The 25,647-nt window shown below is 37.5% G+C and overlaps 1 protein-coding gene across 15 annotated transcripts in view; it reads left to right on the forward strand.

The window, feature by feature from the left end:
* The window catches only part of mycbp2 (MYC binding protein 2), a 120,627-nt gene that overhangs the window by 70,678 nt on the left and 24,302 nt on the right, over positions 1-25,647 (forward strand). For 6 of the 15 annotated variants that reach the window (XM_081368925.1, XM_081368934.1, XM_081368939.1 and 3 more), the window contains 21 exons: positions 1,086-1,292; positions 4,644-4,781; positions 4,865-5,043; positions 5,132-5,274; positions 6,921-7,021; positions 7,164-7,382; positions 9,002-9,224; positions 9,597-9,715; positions 11,060-11,147; positions 11,769-11,818; positions 11,902-12,074; positions 12,172-12,316; positions 12,389-12,595; positions 13,080-13,135; positions 13,226-13,341; positions 14,014-14,111; positions 15,719-15,835; positions 17,554-17,694; positions 20,034-20,108; positions 21,525-21,746; positions 25,147-25,279. In XM_081368925.1, coding sequence (XP_081225051.1) covers positions 1,086-1,292; positions 4,644-4,781; positions 4,865-5,043; positions 5,132-5,274; positions 6,921-7,021; positions 7,164-7,382; positions 9,002-9,224; positions 9,597-9,715; positions 11,060-11,147; positions 11,769-11,818; positions 11,902-12,074; positions 12,172-12,316; positions 12,389-12,595; positions 13,080-13,135; positions 13,226-13,341; positions 14,014-14,111; positions 15,719-15,835; positions 17,554-17,694; positions 20,034-20,108; positions 21,525-21,746; positions 25,147-25,279 — 2,950 coding nt within the window. The remainder of the gene's footprint in view (positions 1-1,085; positions 1,293-4,643; positions 4,782-4,864; positions 5,044-5,131; positions 5,275-6,920; positions 7,022-7,163; positions 7,383-9,001; positions 9,225-9,596; positions 9,716-11,059; positions 11,148-11,768; positions 11,819-11,901; positions 12,075-12,171; positions 12,317-12,388; positions 12,596-13,079; positions 13,136-13,225; positions 13,342-14,013; positions 14,112-15,718; positions 15,836-17,553; positions 17,695-20,033; positions 20,109-21,524; positions 21,747-25,146; positions 25,280-25,647) is intronic. The other 9 variants (XM_081368933.1, XM_081368937.1, XM_081368927.1 and 6 more) reach the window with 3 other exon arrangements.

Consider the following 25,647-nt stretch of genomic DNA (forward strand, 5'->3'; position numbering starts at 1 on the left):
TATAAAATATGAATATATTTAAGCTTCTTCTCCCAGGCCGTTTGGGCCCTAAACCAGGACATTTCTAATTTATGTTAATCTATATAATAATTTCTGTTCTGACTGTTTTTATTTGTATTTCTGTTTTATTCTTATGTTTTTATTTATGTGTGGAGAGTCGAAAAAAAGCATTTTACTTCACGTTGTATTATGTTTGGTTGTGTGTGTGTGACAAATTTTTGAAATATAATATATATATTATTTCTAATAATTTTTAAAACTGAAAAATATAGAATGTTAATATAAAATACAGTGGCATGTTTAAACCATGGTATAATCATTTTCAATTTAATTTACTGAAGTACCTGTACTTTTTTTATTACATATTTTGTAATCTGATCAATAAGAGTGTGTCACACCAACTGTCTAACACGCTGAACTGTTTCAACATTTTACCATGTTTAAAAGCAATGAATGCTGTAGATTTATTTCCTATAATTATCGTAAAAATGAAAGGGCACAGATTCCATCTGGCCTGCTCATGCAGGATTGTTGTAGTAGGAAGCTGAGTCATGAGAACAGGTGTGTCCTCCACAGGACCACAACAGTCTACTGCAGTCCGTCTCTCTCCGACGGCTTTGGAAAAGGCCATTGGCTCGTTGCCATGGTAACTGGCATGTAATGCTCGGTTAGAGTACGTTATGGAAACTGTTACAGCTGCTTTGCTGCTCTTTAACACTGTTCGTTACCAAAGGTGGAATATAAATCGTATGCTGGCTAATAGAGGAACAAAAATGGCATCCAGTCTCTGTTGTTTTTAATAGCACAGGAAGAGCAGGGTTTTAGGTGTTGGTTGTCATGGAGGCTCCTGTTCAATAACAAAAACATCCTCTCAGTTAGTCTAATCTGGCCTACTGCCACCTGCTGGAAGAACATGTGAGAGTTCTTCAAAGGATAGTTGACCCAAAAATGTCACGTTACAGATTATTTACAGATGAACTATCCATTTAATGTATTGCGACTCCGAAACAAATATAAAATGTAAGAATGCCTCTAAAGTAAATCCTTATCTACTCTTTTGAAACGTGTGGACTGTTGTTGTGCAGGTGGACGGGCTGAACTCCCTGCACTCGGTGAAGGCCACCCCCAACCGCTTCACTAAGACCAGCCAGGGACGCAGCTGGAACACGGGGAACGGCTCTCCCGACGCCATCTGCTTCACTGTGGACAAGCCAGGGGTGGTGCTGGTGGGTTTCTGTGTGTACGGGGGAGGAGGCATCCATGAGTATGAGCTGGAGGTGCTCGCTGATGACGTAAGTTCTTTTCTATATAGAGAGGTGATGCATTGATGTCACTTTCTCAGCCGGGCTGAGTGGCAGAAGAGCTGCTGCGTGATTGGATTTAAAAGGGGAAACTGTGAATAGGCGACTAAAACGAGTGATTATCAGGTTAAACTAAAGGTTGGACTCGATATAGTGTTCCTTATAACTTACCAAAGATCCAGTGATCCATGGATATTGACATGCAGCCAGGAATCATGTTTCCTGGCATTTATACGTGACTGATTTTTACGCCGGGGAAAAACATAAAGTAAATTTGCCTGTGAACGCTTTATATAAATACAACATAGGTAGGTCTTAATTCGGGTGATCAATTATATCAATGTTATATATATCGTCATATCGTCCAGCCCTAAAACTTCTATCATTTTTTGTCAGTGTTTATTTAAAAGCATCCAATTATGCAGAATATCGGATGGTAAATATTTAATTGATGAGTTGTCAATACAGTATATAACAATACAATATATATGGTATGATTTTACCCCAAAATTCAGCATATTGACACAAAATGATAAGTGCAAATCCACCGTTCGCTGCCTGGGTCCAGTTGTTTCTGTGAATTGCTGCGATCCATCTGCTTCTCTGTTTTGTAGCTTTTGGCAGTCTGTAAAAATATACCTCAGGTTTCTTGTCAAATCTTTTAATAGAGTCAATCACAAAGCTCATTCCCGGTTGAAATGTTTCAAGTCATTCACTCTGAAAACCAATGCTGCCGCTCAGTCTTTTTGCCACTCAGTGGGCGCAGTCACTCCGGCCTACGGTGACGTCACGCATATACCCCTCTATTCATCACTTCGTGGCTCTCACGAAAGCTTTCTTTTCATCCATTTAAGGTAATAGTTCACCCAAAAATGACAAATTTCCCATTAATTTACTAAATCTCAAACCGCCTTCTTTCAGCTGAACACAATCAAGAGTTATAAATAATACTCTGGCTCTTCCTAGCTTTGTAATGGCATTGAATAGTGACCGACTTTTTGAAGCTCCAAAAAGCACAACCATCCAGCGCCCGTACGTGTGTTCACAAGAGAGTTGTGTGGTTTTTGCAAGAGTCTATTCTCACCTAAGCTTACGCCTACGTCTTAAGGCTGATTTATACTTCTGAGTGGCATTTTCTGTAGGCTACGCGTCGGTTTCCGTTTATACTTCTGTGTTGTTGTCCGCATTGATGTGCAATTACACATGCAGAGGGAGCATATGAAACCCGAGGCAGGGGTTCTAGCTGGAAATGGACTCCTTCATGAATGGGCTTAAGGTTATTGCTGGAAGCCAGTGATTATAGTTCATAAAGCTGTATGTTATAACCCACTGGAGTCGTATGGATTACTTTATGATGGATGGATGCGCTTTTTGGAGCTTCAAAAAGTTGGGCACTTTTCAGTGCCATTACAAGTCACTGGCTTCACGATTCAATTAGATTACGATTATCATGTCAATAATTCCATTTGATATCACAAATTTCAATATTACCTCACGGCTACATTTTTGTCAATGAATACAAGCAGTCAGTTATATGAACTCCCTTTTTATTTCATCTGCTCCAAGAAAGTACACTTCCTGAATGTTGCAAACATCAAACAATAATTAAGTCTGAACACAACAGACAACAGGAGCATTTAGAACCAATAAACACTAGTAGACACTAGGGCTGTGTATCACCAACAATGTCACGATACGATACGCATCACGATACTAAAGCCACGATACGATACGTATCACGATATGGATCAATTTGGAATTTCAGAGTTTAGTAACAGTAATATGTTTATTTTATAACCAGTGTTATAACAGTTGTGATCACTGAAAAACCATTTAGTTTTTGTCATAAAAAACAAAGAGTTAAATGAAATAAAAAACTTGTCACAAAAAAGCTTAAAATGGCTTTTCCTTCAGTAGCGCAAATAAATACAATAGAATAAAGATAGCCTACCAATAAAGAGAAAACTTTTTGAATAGGTCTAGCACTAGTATTCAGAAATACTAGAAACTGAATAAAGTAATCAAATGCAAAATAAAACAGTAGTATTTTAGTCCTGATTAAATTAAATACATATGCTATTAATCCAAATTCTTCAAATTAAAACTATCTTTTGTTGTTTTGACAACAATATTAAATGACAGACACATATGGCTTCTGTCCCTTTAAGAGCTAGTGCACGGATCCTGATTTCATTATACTGTCCCATCATGCGTTAATGCTGAAGACATAACCGACTGTGTTTAGAGGATACTCAACAAGACCGAAATGTTTGACATAATTTTGCGTGTTTTTGTTTGTTAAAGTGATATAATCCGCGAAAAATAACTTTTGTTACTCGCAATCTGTTTGTGAGCGCGTCGAGTATAAACGCCTCGTCCGTTTGGGGAGGTGCGCGTGCAGGCAGCGGAGACTTGCGCTGCGGAGCCAGGCGAAAGTACAAACAAGGCTTCACGCTCTTTGTGACGTTTTAAATTGACTGATCTGATTGTATAGTCTGTGTGGATTAATTTACTCATACAATCTACATGCTAAAGTGCAGGAATGATTAAAATTATGCGCAATACCCGCGCCGAAATTCGAGCCCTGATTTGGCTACATAAGCACAACAGTATCGATACGGAAGCTGCTGTATCGATACGCGCATCGTCAGGAGTTCATGACGATGTATCGTTGTATCGATATTCTGAGCACAGCCCTAGTAGACACTAAAAATACTCAATAATGCTCACACACATTCTTATGCGCACACTCACAGAATGTTAAAATAGTGGGTGCACTTTTTTTATTTCTCGCTTTTGTGTTTCACCTCACTTTGCCATTTTACACTAAGTGAGACAAGCACGTATGCGACGAAGGACGTCAGAGAAATGTCAGTAGGCTATAATCAATTATGGTCTTGTGCAGCATCGTCCACATCCACATCACGATGCATTGTAGAAACGGTTAATTTCAACAGCCCTAATTACAAAGCTAGGAAGAGCAAGGATATTATTTAACATAATTCCAATTGTGTTTGGCTGTAAGAAGGTCATATACACCTAGGATGGCTTGAAGGTGAGTACATTATGGGGTAATTTAAATTTTTGGGTGAAGGAAGGAAAAAAGGAAGGAAAGTTTAAAGGAAGTTCACATAAACAATATTTTTTTTAAATGTCGTTATTAAATGTCATCCTCATGTTCCATTCTTGTTTGCTGTTATTTTTTACGTGGAACATAAAAGGTGGATTTTTGAAGAATCTTCTCATTCCTTGAAGTTCAAGCATGTGAAGGAGTTCTCCCAATGTCTTACCCTGTTGTTTTCCTCTGTGTTCCTGTTCTGTCCATCTGTCCTGTTTTATCAGGCTCAGACGGAGCACCCTGGAGATTCCGCCCACTCCCACAGATGGACGTCTCTAGAACTGGTCAAAGGCACTTACAGCACTGACGACTCCCCCAGTGACATCGCTGAGATCCGTCTGGACAAAGCTGTTCCTCTGAAGGTGCTGCGAATTTTACACATGAATCACGCAAAGAATAAACTTCACTTCGGCACAAACTCACTTCCACCCTGTTGCTCTTGCAGGAGAGTGTGAAATATGCTGTCCGCCTGCGTAACTATGGTAGTCGCACAGCCAATGGGGATGGAGGCATAACAACCGTACAATGCTCTGATGGAGTCGCGTTCACCTTCAGCACCTGCAGCCTGAGCAGCAATGGCACCAACCAGACCAGAGGCCAGATCCCTCAGATTCTCTATTATAGGTCCGTACTATATATTCTTTTATTTGCAAACAAAATTCCTTCTTATTTCTTAAGGATGCATCTTGTTGACGGTGATTGTTTGCTACAGGAGTGAATATGATGGCGACCTGCAATCACAGCTCTTAAGCAAAGCCAATGAAGAGGACAAGAACTGCAGCCGTGCTCTTTCTGTAGTCAGCGTGGTGGTGCGGGCGGCCAAAGACCTCCTCCACAGGGCCTTTGCTGTGGACGGTGAGGATCATTTTCTTAGGTTTCCCGAAATACTTTCCCGTCTGTTGCACAAAAAGCTCACACTATTTGTTGAGATAATTTTAGTATGATAGAAATAACAAATTATATATTGCATAACATGAACATTTTGCATTATAATGCACATATCATACACTGTTCGTTCGTTGGCCAGAGGAGATGACATATATCATTGCCCTAATGCAAAAAAAAAAAGATCTCGTTCTCATAACCGTGATGAAACATTATTTTAATTGAAAAGTCTTTGTTGATCATTGTACTGTTTAGTACAGTAATGTAAATCTCATGTGTTTCATCATTAAGAATAATGGGAATTAAAAAACAAACAAAAGTAAACTGCATTATGGAATGAGAATTGGGGTGAAATGTGCTTAATTGTTATTAATAGGTCTTTATAGGCTATATACTGTGTGTGTTATATATATATATATATATATATATATATATATATATGTGTGTGTGTATGTAGGCCTGTCACGATAAAAATTTTTGCTGGACGATAAATTGTCCAAGAAATTATTACGATAAACGATAATATTGTCGTTCGAGACCATTTACATCTAATATAATGATAATGGCATAATAATGCAGGTACACCTTTTCAAAGATCTATAAACTTTTATTTCTTAAGAATATTAAACATTAAAAATGGAAAAACATTTTAAATATCCACAAAAAATGAACAAAACAACCAAAAACAATAAAAGCAATGGACTATAATGTCTGTTAACAAAAAAATTCACTTGAATAAATACCAAAACCAATAAATAAAATGGATGTAAACAAAATTGCACTTCAAAAAATATTAAACTATAGGCTCAGACATATAGTGATACATTCCATAACAGGCAAAACTGCCGGTTAGGACCTTTGTAAACAAATAAAAAAAAAGCCTCAACAGGATACCACAGCATTTTGCACTGTCCTCCTGTTACATGTCGACTAAACAAACGCCCGAGTGATTGTGTAATTTACTGTTGGGAAGACGGAGACGCGCTTTATTGCGTGTATATGCTACGCACTGAAAATACTTGGTTAGGATTAGGGGTGAGGTGTGCGTGCGTATTACACGCCATAAAGTGCATATCATATGCACGCAAAAACTATTTTTGGCGTATAAATGGCACGAGAAATAACATTCGTGGTATAGATACGCATTTTAATGAGATCGGGCTCGCTGTCGCGTTTGGCTTTGAAACCAATTCCATCTTTTTCTTTTTTTCCCCCTCCAACTCACAACTAGCGTCTTCTCTCTCTCCCGGCAGTCCCGCCGGCGCTTTCCCATACAAAGACCATGCGACTGTCAAGCGCCGCGGTGCCGCCTCCCCACACAAAAACTATGCAACTGACAAGAGGGTTTCCTCCTATACGCTAAGGAACCGAGAGTGGTCATCCAGTCTATTTGGTAGAGAGAGAGAGACGAGGAAAACAAACAAGCATGCAAATGGAATTATCGCGGCCGGAAAAATTATCGAGCTCATTTTTTTATCGTGCGATTAATTGATTTATTGACTATCGCGACAGGCCTATGTGTATGTATGTTTGTTTTGTGAGATTTACTAACTAGCATCATTAGTTATTTACTATTCGTCTCTTTGACGTACTTGATGTTACTGATGTCTCTACAGTTGAAGACATTCCTGAGCTCCTGAGTTCCTGCAGTCTCTTTTCGATGCTGCTTCCACTTATTTTGGCATACATCGGTCCTGTGGCTGCATCTGTTCCTAAGGTAAGGGAGTTTTTCTTCGTGGAATTGGCAACCTTGGGTCTTGATGTGACAATGATCAGTCTCCTCTAGTCTATTGTTAGCTTTCTTGTTTACTTTTCTCATGATACCTTTGCCCGTTTTAAATTTCACAATTTTCTATTAGGCTGCAGTTGAGGTGTTTGGTTTGGTTCAGGAACTTCTTCCGGCTGTTTCTGCCCTGAACCAGAAATATGCACCACCTGCCTTCAATCCTAACCAATCCACAGACAGCACCACTGGGAACCAGCCGGAGCAGGGCCTATCAGCTTGCACCACCTCTAATCATTATGCTGTCATAGAGAGCGATCACCCCTACAAGCAGGCTGGTGTCACCCAGTACAAGGTACAACATTAGTGATCACTTCCTGATGTTAAGCAAAATGAGGGAAGTCATTGCAACTGTCTGCTAGACATGTGCCGGTATTCGGTAATGCGATAAATCGCGGTAATGGATATGCACGATATTGTTATCGCAGGCACTTCAAAATACCGTGAAAAATAATAGATCAGAATTTATATTTATAGAACGCGCATAAGCTTATTTTCCATCAACCGCTTAAACAAACACTGCGTATATGCTGCGCGAAACACATGCGCACTCTGATGTAAACAATCCCCACATGTATAAGCACTGTGTGCATGCGGCGCAGTGCGCACTCTAGTCTAATGTAAACAATCCTCACATGGAGAAGAAGCATGGCGGAAGGAGGAACGCTGCCGACGATTTATCCCCCTTCTAAAAGCAGGGCTGCCAACTCTACACATTCAGTGTGAGACTCACGCAATCGACACTTCTCACACGCTCTCGTGCCACACATCCATTTTCTCATGCAGAGAAAAATCGCGGAGCAAAGACACAGAGACCGACAGACTAGACAGAGCAGGTTACTTTTGATATGAAAATAATTCTCAGCTCTCATGTTCTGTCCATTTTATTATCAAATTCAGACAATAAATACCGTTTTGGCGCTTGTAAATGTGACGTGACCGATTGCTGTAGCGCCTCAGTTCAAGTAAACCGATCATCTGTTACTTTTTATTTAAAGATACAGTACAACTTACCGAAAGGTATTTATGCCTCATACATAATATCGATCAATCAGTGTTTTTCAACCACTGAAAGAGGTCAATAAAACTGCAGGTGAACAATTATGTCACAGAACGTTACATTTACCTCAGGAAAGCCATTTTATGACCAACACGTTAGTTGACCAGAAAAAATAGCTATAGAGAGGAGTATTTTGCTAAATATGTGCACTATATTACATGTGTATTATATTTTTACTTGTGTCATAATTTATTATAATGAAAACCAAATTGTATTTAATTTAATGTGTCAATTTTTAACCTTTAATAATTATAGCAATTAAAATATCGTGATAATACCGCATACCGTGATAAAAGCTCAATCAATTAATCGCAGCATGAAAATTTGATACCGGCACATGCCTACTGTCTGCAAACACTTAAAACACTGTAGGAATGCTCTAGGAAACACTCATAACACTTTAGAAACTGTTTAACAGGATGTGACATTAATGTAGGGCTTAACGATTAATCAAAACAAAAGTAAAATCGCAATGACTTCAATTTAATGAAACAAATATATGCACTGTATATTTTTGGAGTGAAGTGCGGCATTGTGTTCATTTACACTTGAGCAGCTCATGATCAGTTTTTTTTTTTCAGAGTCTCAGAGCAGCTCGGTTCACAGTAAATGCTGCTTTACACAAACTCATCTTTACATGTGCTCTGAGTTTGAGTTCCATATCCTGATAGCAATCACTATGTTAAGCGGTCTAAATGTATTTTTATAAATATATATCGTCTGGACCAAAAAATGTTCGTTCAGAGCTTGTCTTTAAAAAATATATATATTTTTCTTGTTACAAATTGAGATGCAGTATGACTAGTGTTCCTTCATAAGAGCGCTTGATCACATTTCCATGCTCTGGATTTCAGGTTTCCTTTCCAGACTGTGTTCGCTGGATAACCGTTGAGTTTGATCCTCAGTGTGGCACGGCACAGCCAGAAGATGTCCTCCGTCTCCTGATCCCCAGCCGATCGATGCACTACTCTGGGCTCGGCTCCAAAGCCCTGGCTCACGAGACCATCAACAGCTGGACCGAGCTCAAGAAGTTCTCTGGCTCCAATGGCTGGCCCACCTCTGTCTTGGTGCTGCCAGGTAACGTCGATGTCCCTGTCCACCAAGCTTTAGAAATGTTTACTTTATACCTTCATGCTGATTAAGGTGCTATTGACAGTATTTGTTGTTGATCTTTAGTAATTAAAAAGACATTTATTGAGATGTTAACTTAACACCACTTCCAGGCCCTTGAGTAAGTGTTGTTAAGCTGTTAACAGATAAATCTTTTATATGCGGTCCCACGGAGGGTTTATAAACACCAAATCTCAACAGGAAGATTGTGCGGTTGTTTACAGAATATTATCTCTATGAGGACTGTGATTATATGGGCAGCTGCCATTTTATTATTATTCAAAATGAGTTATGCTACACTGGCTCAGTCATTAACTCATTTTCATTCCCTAATGTAAGGTAATGAAGCCCACTTCTCCTTGGAAACTGCATCAGATTACGTGAAAGATGAGAAAGCCTGTTTCTACGGATTCAAATGTGTAGCTGTTGGTTATGAGTTTAACCCTGGTGTTGATGAGGTATGAAATTTCTCCTTGCCAAACAATAAGGATGTGTCTTAAACCTGAGCACAATGCGTGAAATGTTCGAGGAGCCCATTTCATCTCGCTTGTAAAACAATTGTCCGTGCACACATAATAATTTGCATGTCAGCATTTATAGCAATATTTAGAACATGAACATAAACAATATTAAACATGAACAGCTCTGTTGTTCAAACAAGCATGTAGGGCTGGGCTGAACATATTGATTTCTCGATTTCAATCGGTTCTCATTATGATTAACCAATATCAATACTTAAATCCCATGAATCTATATTTTAGTCTATGCTGTTTTCTCTTGATGCGTGAACAAAACTTGACTAAACATCATTTGCAGCATGTCTCCCGTTGCAAAAATCGCAATAAGCTCAGTGCTCTGTTACTTTTGATATGGAACAAAGTCTGAGTTTTCATATTTTATGCATTTTAATTTGAAATTCAAGCAATACATACAGTTTTAGCGCTATGTCATATGGCGTGATGGATCGCTGTCGTGCCTCAGTTCAAGCGAAGCAACAGTGCTGAGCGCACGTGAACCGATCAACTCTTCATCTTTATTTCTTGTTAACTAGCACAAACATGAATGAACGTCAGCAGGTATGCTGACAGATACAATTTACTGAAATGTATCATGTCACAGTTTCAAAGGCAAAAAGACGTCAGTAAATAAGCTTGGTAAAAAATATGACACATAACATCACATTTACCTCAGGAATGAAATTAACACTAAAGAGGAGCATTTACATTACATATTCATTATATTTTTTCTTACCCGTTCTTCAATATTTATTACATGTTTGAATAAATCTGTTTTTATGACAGCCACTATTTAATTGTTTATATTTCAAAAAATGTATTGGAGTAGAAACATTGTCATTAAAAGTTATTATTATAACATTATTGTTATAAAAACTGCTTTATGTGCAAATTAAATGTTTGTATACACATCAGTTGTTCATTTAAAACATTAATATTATAGTAATGTGTGCAACTGACATGGTTCCCTCTATAGTTTACAGTATTAGTTCAGTATTAGTACTGTACCTGATATATATCCAAATTAATCGGAATCAGCATTGAATCGAATCGCAAGCTTATGAATGGAAATCAAATCGAATCATGAAATTTGTGTCAATACCCAGCCCTAGAAGCATGTTTATTAAACTGGGTGAGAACCATTTCAGCTTGGACATCCTAAATAAAAATAATTTTACGTCTACCTCTGCTAGTATCTCAGTTATGCATTGCTTTGGACCAGAGAAAGGATTAGTGATTCATATCTCACATGTATTTGAGATATTTGTCATGTTGCTGTGGTTTCAGGGAATTATTCAGCTGGAGAAGGAATTGGCCTATTTAGGGAGCATGTGTGCAGCTGCACTCATGAAAAAGGATCTTGCCCTACCAATAGGTAAGAATGACTGCTGCTTGCCGGTGTTGGAGGAGATGCATAAAAACTGGAATGTGCCGTGCAGTTAAAGCAGAATCTGAAGTCTCTAATTACAGTGCGTGATACTTAAAGGGCAATATCATTTTAAATATCTTTTTAAAACATACACTACCATTCCAAATTTTGAACTTTCTATTCATCAAAGAATCCTGCAAAAAGTGGTTTCCACAATTGTTTTCAACATTGAAAATAAGAATTGTAATTTAACTAAATATTTGGCTTAAAGAAGTTTTTTTAAAATTAGTTAATTTATGTGAACCTTCTGAATGAACTGCTTCATCAGAATTAACCCACATTTTTAAAGCTTCAGTGTGTTTGATTATTACCTCCGCTTACTGTAAGGCATAATACAATTTGACATTTAAACAGCAATTTTGTGTTTTGTTATATTGATAATTGTTAAAAAGTCTTAAAAAGTAGCTTGTTACTGGAAAAGCTGCACTGATTGAAACACCTGAGCTGCTGTTACTCTAAGTTAGCATCTCCCCAACACTATTGCTTTAATTGGTGGCACTGATAAAATCATAAGAACTTCCTTTGTCTTTTTTTATCTGATTGTATGGATTATTTACCATCCTACAGGGAATGAACTAGAAGAAGATTTGGAGATTTTAGAGGAAGCCTCACTCCAGGTACTAAATTAAAAATAGTTTTATTGTGTGTAAGTGCCGCACATCATCAGAATGTGCTCTGATCGTGTGTTTGTGTTGAGCAGGTGTGTAAATCCCACTCAGGGCTCCTGGGAAAGGGACTGGCCCTCACTCACTCTCCCACCATCCTAGAGGCACTGGAAGGGAACCTGCCACTGCATTTGCAGACTAACGAACACTCGTTTCTAGAGGACTTCATTACCTGCGTGCAGAACTCCAGCGGTGGGCGGCTCGCCAGGTCTGTTTCAAACATTTTACAGCTCCCTTTATTCTTTATGGGTCTTTTGATAGCTTGAGGCCCTCATCCAAGCATCTTTACCATTCTACGTTCCCAGGTGGCTTCAGCCAGACTCCTACGCAGACCCTCAGAAGACCTCACTCATTCTGAACAAAGACGACATCCGCTGTGGCTGGCCCACTACTGTTGTGGTGCAGACCAAGGACCAATATGGAGATGTTGTGCATGTGCCAAACATGAAGGTTAGCATCTTTCTGAATCAAACGGTGTGTTATGAAACTGGCACATCTAATCGTCTCTGATCTGTGTTGTAGGTTGAAGTCAAGGCTGTTCCTGTCTCTCAGAAAAAGTCCATCCAGCAGGAGAACATGAAGAAACTGCAGCGTTTGCCAGGCAGCTCCTCTAATTCTGCATCAGGAACTGATCTCACCTTTGGTGGCCACCCAGCACCCAAACTGGAGGCTACATACGAACCCATGATCATCAAAGAAGCACGTTATATCGCCATCACCATGATGAAGGTTCCTCTCATCTATTGACTTGATAATTATAGTCGACTCTTTTAAAATTATTTGGACTAGGGCTGCCTAATTAGTCAAAATAAAACCGAAATCACGATATCGCCTGGTGTGATTATCAAATTGCAAAGATTGCGATATAATTAAAGTGCCCCTATTATGCTATTTTAATGGCTCCTAATATAGTTTTGAAGGTTTGAACAGGTTAAAATGCATCCAAGTTCAAAAAACACTTTAATTGGAGAGAAGAGAAGTCTGTCCTTTCACTGAAAGATCCAGTTATGACATTTTTAATATATATATATATATATATATAAAAAAAACATTTACACTGATGTTTCGGTCCCAGTAAGATTAATACACTTACAAAATATAGAGAGGTTCATTTTAATTTCATAATGACTTCAAAATTTGTCTCATTGCAATTAGATAGTTTGATATTTTGTATGTTTTTCTTACATTGTCACTTACTGTCTTTTTTGTCCAGGCATATGAAAATTATTCCTTTGAAGAGCTTCGCTTTGCCTCGCCGACACCAAAGAGGTTAAAAGACCTACCTGTCATATTCATATTACAGTCAACATTCAAATGTAAGAACAGGTTTCAGGTTCGGTTTGTCTGCTTCTTACTCAGGCCCAGTGAGAACATGCTTATTCGGGCCAACACAGACGGAACATACAGCGCTAACTGGACCCCTGGTGCTGTTGGACTTTACACCATTCATGTGACCATCGATGGCATTGAGATCGGTAACTGGGTTTTAGTTTTTATTAAAGCTTTGTATTAGAGCACTTTGTTGTAGAAATATTTAAGGAGTGTCCAAAGTGGATTGTGTATGTTGCCTAGTGCTCAAATAGATTTTCATTATCAGCATTTTCATAAAATGTACAAAAATTGTGTTTACATGATAAAAAATGATTTATAGAGCAATGGGGGGATGGGGGGACAGATTATGTCTTAATTCTTTTGCGTTCTCTCGTTCTTAAAGTTTCCCCCAAGACGCTTTGTGTTGTTTCTCAACACAAAGTTTCTCGCGGTAATGCAAAAGTTTTTGCGAGAGAATGCAAAAGCATTGACATTTTTTTTCCCTCTCGTCTCATATTTTTTTCCATCACCGTGTCCCTTTAGGGGCTCTGTACTATAGTCCTCATACATAAAGGCCTGTGGTTTGTGTTTAACTCTTGGGCCTGGTTTCACAGACAGGGCTTAGGTTAAGCCAGGATTAGGCGTTAGTTGAATTTGGGCATTTAAGTGTATTTTATAAACATGCACTGATATTTCAGTGCAAATTGCTTTCAGTTAAAACAGCTCAAGCATGCATTTTAGTCTGGGACTAGGCTTAAGCCTTGTCTGTGAAACTGGGAGTTGATATTATAGAGCTCATGAGTCTCGAGTTTTTTGACTGAATAATATTTGCTCAGATGCTGGTCTGGAGGTCGAGGTCAAAGACCCACCCAAAGGAATGATCCCTCCTGGCACACAGATGGTCAAACCCAAAGCTGAACCTCAACCTAGCAAGGTGAGTTTCCGAGTTAAGGAGTTAAAGAGGTGCTACTCGGCCAGATGTTATGACCGGTCCAGGTTAACCTAACGTTCAAAAATTTGGGGTCGGTAATACATTTATTTAATGTTTTTGAAAGATGTCTCTTACGCTCACCAAAGCTGCATTTATTTGATCAAAAATACAGTAAAATGTCACATGATCCTTCAGAAATCATTCTAATATTCTGATTTGGTGCTCAAGAAATATTTATTATTATTATCAATGTTAGAAACAGTTGTGCTGCTTAATATTTTTGTGGAAACCAGGATTTTTTTTCTTGGTTTCTCTGATGAGTAGAAAGTTCAATAGAATAGAACATTTATTTGAAACATTATAAATGTCTTTACTGTCACTTTTGATCAATTTATTGTGGCCTTGCTGGGAAAAAGTATTAGGGTGCTTTCACACTAAGTTTCACACAGAATTTGATTGCTTTCCCCCTTCCCCCGCTGGTCTCTATTCACATTATATTATTTGGGTCCAAACCACGGTACGCTTGCGTCATCAACTTCAGCGACGTACCCATGTTGCTAGGCAATGGCTATGAAGGACAAAGCGCCTTAATGGATAGAGTTGCTCGCATCACTTTTTTTGATCCTTTGGTTTTGCTTCCAAAGTGTCAGCACATAACAGCACTTGCGTCTGTCTGCTGCGAATGTACTGTAAATATGTTTGAAGAAACGCAGGAGTGCATTTGTGCTGAAGGCGAGCAGAAATGAGATATACATTCTCTCCGCTTGCAGTGCGCTTTTCAGGAAAGTGAGAGAGAACACACACAAACACAGTTTTATCGAATCATACATCATCAATAGCGGTTCACTTCCGCAATTTAGTACGGTTGCGCCCATATCAGCAGCGAACTGTACCAGAGTTCACATGTGTGAAAGCACCCTCACTTTCCATCATGGAAAGTGAGGGTACTTTCACACATGTGAACTCTGGTACAGTTCGCTTGACCAAAAAAAAAAAAAAACCTTCTAACCCCAAACTTTTAAATGGTAGTGTTAATGTTCACAACTGGACTGTCATTCTTTGGAAATGGTGTCCGAAAATGTTTTACGCTGAAGCAGACAGTATACGATTACAGCTTTTTTTATGACTATTATTTATGATGTTAAATACTTTCTGGAAGTTGATGTCCTGTGGCTTGACAAGCTAAAATTCAAGTATAATTGTTTTATAATTATTACACACACCTTTTATGAGCTCATATTACTTGAGGGACCACATGGACTAAACGTTGGACGGCTAGAGACTAGACTATTGGTGTCTAAATAGCTGTCCGGTATCAGTGCTATGTATATGCGAGTGCGGTGTCACTATATTTCTTCACCGTGTATTTCTTTACTGTGTATTGAACTGGGAAACAAGCAACACAACCGTGCAAAATCAAGTGTCTTTCATGCTTTTTTCTGCTGAGTTTCTCACACCTCATTGGATGGACTGACGTTTCCCTCGTCTGATAGGATGTGCGGGTTCTGTTCTCTTCTGTTCTCGTGCTAACCCTTACTCTCTGACTGCAGCTTCCAGCCAACTTCTCATCTGTCTTACAGTCTCTGTCTCTCCCCCTCTGCTTCTCTCAGGTGCGCAAATTTGTGGCCAAGGACAGCGCAGGGCTGCGCGTGCGTAGTCACCCTTCTCTGCAGAGCGAACAAATAGGCATAGTCCAAGTCAATGGCACCATCACATTCATTGATGAGGTAAACCACTCTAGAATAGGGCCAAAATGTTCTGTATTTAAGTCCTTTTCTGTTTTCTCTTCCTTTAATCAGAGAACACAATTATGAATGATTAATTTAATTGTTTCTGTTTTAAAACAAAAAGGCTTTTAAAACAATTTCTGCATCTTTCTGAGCTTTCTAATTTACTTATGATTTGGTCAGAAGCGGGGGTTTTTTTTGTGCCTATCCTTTGCTTCATTTACATGCAGGAGACTTTGAGGCTGTAGTTAAAGCTCATATAAGAGCTATCTATCCCAGTCCATCACTGCATGCCAATCACTGATACTCCTAAGACCCAACCTCACATCCGCAATGCTGTCGGTTGCTCTAAAGGCCCTTTCACATGAACCGCCAGTGCATTGATCTCTATGGAGATAAGTGTCAACCTTGTAATGTTTTGCTCACCCATTTGCCGTTTCAAAGCACACTTAATTAGAAAAATTGCATGACTTTTGCATGACAGGTCAAACTGTATATAGTATATAAAATAAAATAAAACTACCAGTCAACATTTTGGACACACTTGACTGAATTTATATTTCATTTCATTGATTACTTTATTACTTTATTACCTTACTAATTTTTTAATTATGTTATGTCTTAATATTGATTATCTGTTATTTGTACATCTATATACCCTACTGTTCAAAAGTTTGATTTTCTTTATGAAATAAGTCTCCTATTCTCACCAAGGCTGGATTTATTTGATTTTACTTCAGTAAAATCGAACAGTAAAATTGTCAAATAGTATTACTATTTGAAATTACAAATGTAAATAATTCCTGTGATGGCAAAACTGAATTTTCAGTATAATCACTCCAGTCTTCAGTGTCACATGATCCTTCAGAAATCATTATAATATGCTGATTTGATGTTAAAAAACAATTCTCATCATTATTAATGTTGAAAATGCTGCTTAATATATTTGTGAAAAAAAAAATCAGTATTCTTTGAATGTAAAGTTAAAAAGCAACAAAAATTTTTTGAAATAGAAATATTTTGTAATATTGTTATAAATGTTGTTACTGTGACTTTTGATCAGTTTAATACATTCTTACTGAATAAAAGTATTAATTATAGAAAACAGTATCTTACTTGCCCCAAACATTTGAACAGTATTGTATTATCTATCAATTATTATAGTATCAAATCAAAAGAACTGTTTAATGCTCAAAATTAGTTTTTCTGATTAATTGCTTTGCAAAAAACAAAAACAAACTGTTTAATGGATGAGTGGGAGGGGATAGTTAAAGAAAAACAAGTGGTATAGAAGTGTATTTAATTTACTTAAATATATACAGACATATGTCCAAACTTTTGAGTGGTAGTGTTAACTCCCTGCTTTCTTGCTAACTTGCTAATTGGCAAACCCGTAGAATTACCCTTCGATGACATGGCAGCGCTTTTCACATGCTCAAAGTGGCGCTTAACGCTTGCGCTGAGCAGTGTCTTGAAGCCCCCACATAAGTCACGTGAAAGGGCCTGTTGTTCCTTGCTGTCAGGCCCTACATGCATATTAAAAATTCTGTAGATGATGCATCTCATTTTCTCTCAACACAACTGGACATCCACTGTAAATCCAACTGGTTGGTGTCGCGCATTTACGCAATTGGTTCTGCAGCCTCAGAGGCTCATGCGAGGGGCGTGTTAGCAGTTACAGGAGGGCATGGCTCCGCTCTGTTGCTTGTTTCCCATAGATCCACAATGATGATGGTGTCTGGCTCAGACTGAATGATGAGACAGTAAAGAAGTATGTTCCCAACATGAATGGGTACACTGAAGCCTGGTGCCTCTCTTTTAACCAGCATCTGGGCAGAAGCCTCCTGGTCCCTGTCGACGTAAGTAAAAGGCCTCCCCCTTCGTAGATTAGCCGGAGCCCCTACACTGCTCATTTGGGAACGGGACTTGTAACTGTCAGCTTAACTTCAGTCACATTTTAGGATGATCATTTGATATACTTCAGTTTGGCTCTTTCTACAGTGAATCAAGGGCATCCAATGACCCAGTCCCAAATGCCTACAAAAGCATGCTGTGTTAATTACTTACAAAGGCCAACAAAATGTGCCCTTGCATGTGTTAGTGCTACTCTGTAGTTGAGTTTGGGCACGATCACTCAGAGACCAGGATGGACATTTTTAAGGGGGGGTTGTGCATGTTGCCAGTCCCTTGTCTTATTAACTCCTGGTTGAAAGACACTAACTCATGCACTCTGTTTTGTAGGGCTGCACCATTATGAAAAAGTTCACATTTTGTCTATTTTATCCCTTGGTATTTTAATGGCAGTTATCTATTCCAATTGACAGTGTTCATTTTAAAATTTTACATTCCTTGTAAATAATGCAATTCTCACCACATCTATTATTATTATTATTATTATTAATATTATTAAAGGATTTTTAAAATCTGAACAGATTTTAAAACACTATACATTACACACAGATGAAAACTGCATCTAAACGTTTCGAACACAAACTCGCAAAAATGAAAAAAAAATGTGTTTTGAAATTGGTTCAAAATATCAAACATGTTTGACATCCTCCAACTGTATGGAATTGTCGTGTGAAGCTAATATTAACAATGCCATTTTCTGCGAAATCTGTCACCTACGAATGTCCAAAATCTGCAGAATGGCCCTGACTATCGTCGACTCTTCCAGACTGCAAATCAGGGCAAATACCTTTGCAAAAGTCGTGTAGTGTATTTCAGCCTTAACTGGAGTGTTCTAGTTTTGGTGTCAAAACTTGTTCTGGTGTATGTTAGGTTTCACACCATGTATATCAGGGATGGGCAACTTTGGTCCTGAAGGCCCACTGTCCTGCAGAGTTTAGCTCCAACCTTGAAAAAAGAAAGAAAAAAAACTCACCTACTTGTAGCTTTCTTGACATACGCTGCGTCCGAAATCAAATACTATATATATGTTAAAAAGAGTACACCAACAGAGTAGTATGTCCGAATGCCTAGTAGAATGCATAGTGACCTATTACTTCCGTCGAGATTCTGAAGTGCGCATTCGCTGGACACTTTACTATCCCATGAAGCCATGGGAGAGGATTCATGAATGGCGGTGAAGCGACGCAAGGGTTGGGCTAAACTCAACAGAACAGCGGAACGAAGTTGCCCACCCCTGATCTATATTGTAAGTGAGCAGCTCAACATGTCACGATGCTTTTCGCTTGGCCTCTACTGCTTTTTTTTTTTTTTTTTTTTTATAAAGAGTCAGGTGATGTTTCTACAGCTTTCTTTTTCATAATAGAAATGAAACAAAACACTGCTTAAAAATGTGCTCATTAAAACTGATTGTGATTTCTAACAGGCCTATAGATTCCCCAATGCTCAAGCGAATGCTGTAATCGACACTTCATGATTCGTTTGTTGCGTCAGCCATTATCATAATCTATTCAATTAATTGTGCAGCCCTACTGTGTTGTTGTTCATCATATGTGGTGTGAAAAATAGCTCTTGTGTGATACTGAATATCAGTGAACAAAGCTTTGCTGTTTCCTGGCCATGACAGTATGAGCTCAATGAACGCTTTAACCTCTTCATATAGCCAATTTGTAAAAAAATATGAAGATGTATACAGATGAAGATTCATTTGCTTAAAAATTTGCTCAATGGCCCTGAAACCTTTTCAACAATTGGTTTGAAAGTGGCTGATCTTTAAATTTTTAGCTGTCTGGGTCCCGCAACTTTTGATGAGGTTCTGCCATGAAACAAGCCGTTTTCTGAACTAAAAGCCTGAAATTTGGGCCGTGATTGTGAGAGCATAATTACCTCTGGATGTGAAAATATCATCAAGGCTCCTAGTGTGAACAGCATGACACACCACCAATCTTTTTTGGAAGATTATGAATCTTCATATTTCTTATGTGATTTATTTTTCATTTGCCGTATTTCGATGTGATTTGAATTTTGTTGCAAAATTCTCAGTCATAATCTTCAGTAGATCCCAGAATTCTAGGTTTAGGATTGTTTCATTTGCTAGACTTTCTTCTCAACCTTCAAATTCTTCTCTCACTGTATCGTGAAGAAAATTCGAAAGGCATTAAATACACCCAAACAAACTGTCACGATAACAAATCCATCTCTTCCAAAAAAAGACAAACCGTACCATCTGCGTTTCTGATTGAAGCTAATCCCCAACCGTGTTTTGACTTGCTTATAATCTGTTGCTCAGAATATCTTTAGCGCTAGCCAAGGAGTCAGGGATATCGACTTTTTGTCTTGGACGACCTTATCTTGTTTTCCCCAGGTGAGTTGTCAGAAGATGAGGTGTGTTATAGCTTGGCTGCTGCTTTGCTTTTCACCAGTGTTTCTCTTGATTTTGAGATGTTTCAGATTGTGATTTGTACATGTAATATTGGAGCATCATCATAGTTGCATGTTTAATTGTGTAAATAGTGAGCGACACAAAATATGTTTTATCATCTTTTCCTTGTATGCACAAAGTTTCCAGTACCTAATGATCATTACATTACATTTATGTTAACCTAGGGTAAAGCTTTTTGCGTTTTCATGTAGTTGTTCACAGTTGAAACAAACAAAGTCAGTTGCATGAGGATTTAAAGGAATAGTTTACTCAAATTAAAATGTTGTCATTATATACTCAGCTTAATGTTCTTCCAGACTTGTACTGTATGTTGTTTTCCATGGAAAACAGAGGGTGAATTCTAGTCCATACAATGACCACATCTTTCAAACCCCAGAAATCATTCATACAAATAAGTTGCTGATGATGTTAATGACGCCAAACCATATATGGAAGAATTTATTCGAAATTCTCCTTTTGTGGTCCATGGTAAAAATAACTGTATTTGAATTTTAACTTTTGTGCGAACTATTCCTTTAATACAAGCAGAATATGTGAATGCATGTGTTTTTGTTTTGTTTTTTTCTCACACAAATGCTAAATTAATTTTGTCAGTTTATGAACAGCATATCTATAATATTCATCAGTAGTACTTGGCATCAGAACACACTGTTATGTGTTATAATGATATCCATCCTGCTAAATGAATAAATGTAAATGTCATCCCACAACCTAAAATTAGTTACAAGTTGCAATTAGGATAACATGATATTTGTAAAGACTGTCTTATTTTTGTATGTAGAAGCACAATTGACTGGTCTATGTATTGTTGATGTAAGCAGGTACTTCATCCTGGTAGCAAATTATGTTTAAAGTCAGTGATGTCCCATTTTCCCCCTTTCGGATTAATTGACTATTGTCTGCATGAATTTAGTTGTAAATGTATTTTTGAATAAATTATATTCAAAAATGCATTAACAGTGGCATGAATACGCTGCTTCTATAAAGATTATTTTCAATTTTTGAATAAAAATTCTTTTTGATATTGAGATAAAAAAAATGTCAAGGTTGTGTAACTGTCCCGCAATCATACAGTAGTCTTAAAGTCATAAAGGTTAATTCTTTAATAACAACAACAAAAAAAAGATGTTGAAAATTGTATTAACTTTAAAAAAAAATGTGGGCCAGTTTTACTGCAAAGACATTTCTATGGACTGTTAAACTAGATCTTTGAAAGGCTTTTCTTTTTCATCATATCGGACATCCTTATTTGATGGAACGAAATATTTTGAGGACATAATTTTACGATGTATAACATACTTTCAAACTTAAATTAACTGGTGTCCTTTGGTTTTGCAGGAGGGCAGGTCAAATTTGGATGATTATGGAAAGGAGACCAGTGGCCACCCTTCTCATGACGCCACCGTACGAGACATGGGCGCAGGCCAGGGTGGTGGACCGGGTCTTTATAAGGTAGTGAAGACCGGACCTTCGGGTCACAACATCAGAAGCTGCCCAAACCTTAGAGGTATCCCCATTGGAATGTTAGTTCTGGGGAACAAAGTCAAGGCGGTAGGCGAGGTATGGACTCCCAACTGTGTTACTGTGGCTGACAATAAATGACTAATTAGCCAGATTTCTTGCTAGTTCTGCAGTTTCTGTAACACAAATTCTTCATTTTTCTTTAGACAATTATAGATCCCTTTGTGTAACTTCTTTTGATAGAGGCCATACATGCTATGGCTCTGGTGTGTGGGTGTGTTATTGTTCTGTTCACATTATTAAAGCCCCTTTCAAGAACCACCAAGCATGGCTTCAGCTTTTGCACAGTAACAGTACAGTGTAATCTGGCATGCTCTGCAGGAAAATCTGTGTGATGTGATAATTAATAAATGACCTATTAACAATGATGGCAGGAAGCATGTGAATTACAACAAAAACTGAAGTCATCTCATAATTTCCACTCTGTTAACACCAGGGTTGAGCAAAATTCAGAATTGAGAATGGGTTCCCTTTTGATTCGGGAATGTGAATTTGAATTGAATTTACTGTGACCCACAGGATGTAGAACTGGAATTTGGATTGTAATGATGGGAAGAAGAATTTACTGAATTGCAGTTCAAAGAAATTCAACACAGTCACACAACTGAGGAGTTAAATGAGTCAAAGTTTAAACAACCTATTATATTATATTATACTATATTATATTATATATTATATTATATTATATTATATTATATTATATTATATTATATTATATTATATTATATTATATTATATTATATTAATTCAATGATCATACACTGCATGGCAAAAAAAAAAAAAAAAAAAAAAATCACTGTTTGAATTTAAATTTATTGCAGTGATTATTATGTTTCTAGCATGTTATATGTTTGACATCAGTTCTTCTAACACTGATTGTTGGAGTTTGTAGCTTTTCATTTCTTAAACAACCATGTAGGAAGACACATCATGGCCATAATTTGAGTCCAGATCTTAAATTCATTGAAAGTCTTTGGGATGTGCTGGAGGAGACTTTACAAAGTGCTCGACCCTTGCATTGTCAGTACAAGATCTTGACCAAAAAGGAATGCACCTCTTGATGGAAATAACATCACATCATTTATTTCTAGGTCTAGGACTCCCAATTCATGTGTGAAAATTATTCTTCATGCTTCCTCCTATCCATTCTTTCACAGTTTGAGCCTGATGAATCTTGACATTGTCATCCTGGAATATGGCCATGATGTGTCTTCCTACATGCTTGTTTAAGAAATGAAAAGCTACACACTCCATCTATTAGGGTTAGAAGAACGGTTGCCAAACATGTACTGTAACATGATAGAAACATAATAATGATCCAGTCATAGACTCAAGTGTTTGCTTAATTAAATCCAAACCGCAACCCTTTTTTTTTTTTTTGGCCGGGAAGTTTATATTTCTATAGATAGCACTCTAAACATTATTAATATTGTGTACTGTTTCTCAAAATAGCTAATAAGTTATGTGTTTTACTAGTTTTACTCCATTTTCATATCGTCCAATCGTCAGCCTGTGAGATCTGCGATACACAATATTTTCGTACGGCGGGCGGGGCTTACTTATTTTTATCATTAACTTGCTTATTTATTTGCTTATTACTTTACTCATTAATTTGCTAATTTAATTACTTCGTTTTATATATGATAGTCGTTTTCTATTTTGCTAGCAAAGGTCGAGTGTTTCCTACTACCACATTTCCTGGTAGTGAGGTAAAATTCTAACCATTCCTGTATCTGACTCAAGAGTATTCAGTTGTATTGTGTCTGTTGTGATATTAAATAAAGCATTAAAAACTGAAGAGTATTTCAACATATTATCAGTTACAGATGCAGCATTTTGACTGTGGCTCTTCTGCACAAGATGAGAACAAGATTTTATAATTTCTTGGGTCAAGAAAGAGTCCAAGTTTGTGATTATATTTCCTCTTTCCGCGAAAAGCTCGCTTTGTCTGGATGCGCTTAAAAGCACTTAAGGACACTTTCCTGTCATAGCTATCACATATGTGCACTTTTAATGCAGGTTAATGTGTTTACATGCCAGGAGAAATCGGTGTAAAAAATCTTGCCTTGACTCCGATAAAGGAAAATGGGTTCATGTTTTTACAAGACCACCTGCATTGTGGGCTTAATAAACATAATTGGGTTGAGAACGTGCCCGTAAACGCGCGCACTTATTCCGTGAATGTGAAAGCAGAAACTGACCGAGCTTTTGGCATCTGTTGCTGCATTAACAGCGAGAAGACGAGATGAGTCTACCTCAACAAAAGCTGATAATGGTAATGGTAATCTTAATTTACTGACTTAATATTTATCCGGTGGACCATACATTAATGGCAGTGAAAAAAATCTGAAAAATCATTTTAAAGTCAGTTTGAAGCCACTTTTGATTTTCACAGATAACTGATTTGTGCTGTGTTCGGACCTTAAGACTGTTATTAGGCTTATATCATTTTAGGGATATTATTATTATTATTATTATTATTATTATTATTAATTTGTAATTGTATTGTTTTTTTTGTTTTTGTTTTTTTTGTTATTAGTGTCATTAAAAGTTTTGTTAATGTGCTATGCTGATGAACAATGATGCAGTTTTCATCTTGGCTCAAACCACAACTGTATAAGAATGATGTGTGTCTTTTATAACAAGCACTCTTGACAGTTTGTGTATAGATCACCTTCCAATCCGTTTTAAATGTGGGATGTAGATTTTTAGTCGAGGACTCCTCAATCCTCATACGCACTGTGTCGGTGTCTCAAGTGTGGTTATGTGATGTCGTTATAAAATTATTGGGAATATAATATCATTATATTATCATTTAATAATAATACTAGCCTTATAATAATAATAATAATAATAATAATAATAATTGAATACATTAATGGAAAACGGGCCAATCGTCTTGGTCATATCACCATCGGCAATACCTCCGACTATTATTTTTCGACTACTTGTATGAACTTTCTTTGAATTTTATTTTGCCATATTTCTACTTCCTTAAATTCAAATTCCAATTCCAATTCTTCATCCTGCATACTGCCTCAATTAAAATTCAAGAATTGAATGGGAATTCTGAATGGCGCACAACCCTGGTAAACACCTGTCTTTTATGGCATTTGAATACTCTCCATGTCTGATCATGGAAGGGCTGGTCTTTGCCTCTCTCTTCTCTCGGTAGAGGTTGTGGTGTGTCATGCTGTCTTCAAATGCTCTCTTAAAGTTGTTGCCTATGAGCCTCCCAACTGGCACAAATACTACTGTTCTTCTCACGAATGTCAAGTCAAATTTGAAACAGTGTCTTTGTTCAAAGTGGTTTCATTTCATAAATCTTGAGAGTTGAATCGTGCATCATATATTTGTTTTCACTTGTCTTGCTCCTCTGGATTGATGTGGTGCTAGGTGTGTATAAGAGAGGAGGTAAATAAAGCTGTGTCTGTATCAGGTGATTAACTCAGAAGGCACCTGGGTTCAGCTGGATAAGAACAGTGTGGTGGAGTTCTGTGAGAGTGATGAGGGTGAGGCCTGGTCTCTGACCCGAGACCGAGGGGGAAACCAGTACCTGCGTCATGAGGAAGGTAATGCAAACACACTCCAGTCTTTGTCAAGGAATCCCTTGTGGAAAAAGAAGTGTGCTTAATTGTATTGAATGTGCACTTTCAATACAAGAAGTGTTCTTCAGATCTTAAAAGCATATTTATCTATGCAGATAATATAATATTCATTTAATTAAAGGTCATTTAAGGTGTATTTAAAAAGAATACACTTTTATGACATGGTTTAAGTACACTTTTCACTTTTCTTTAACTTTTTGAATCATCATGCTTTTAAGAAGTACATTTATTTTGATGAGTTGACAATCATACTAAAGCGCATGTAAAGTACTATAATTTTAACTGTAGTGCTATCGAACTAAATTAATATATTTTAAATGTACTAAATTGCA

The sequence above is a fragment of the Scardinius erythrophthalmus genome (assembly GCF_964197995.2).
Source record: "Scardinius erythrophthalmus genome assembly, chromosome: 6".
NCBI classification, from domain to species: Eukaryota; Metazoa; Chordata; class Actinopteri; order Cypriniformes; family Leuciscidae; genus Scardinius; species Scardinius erythrophthalmus.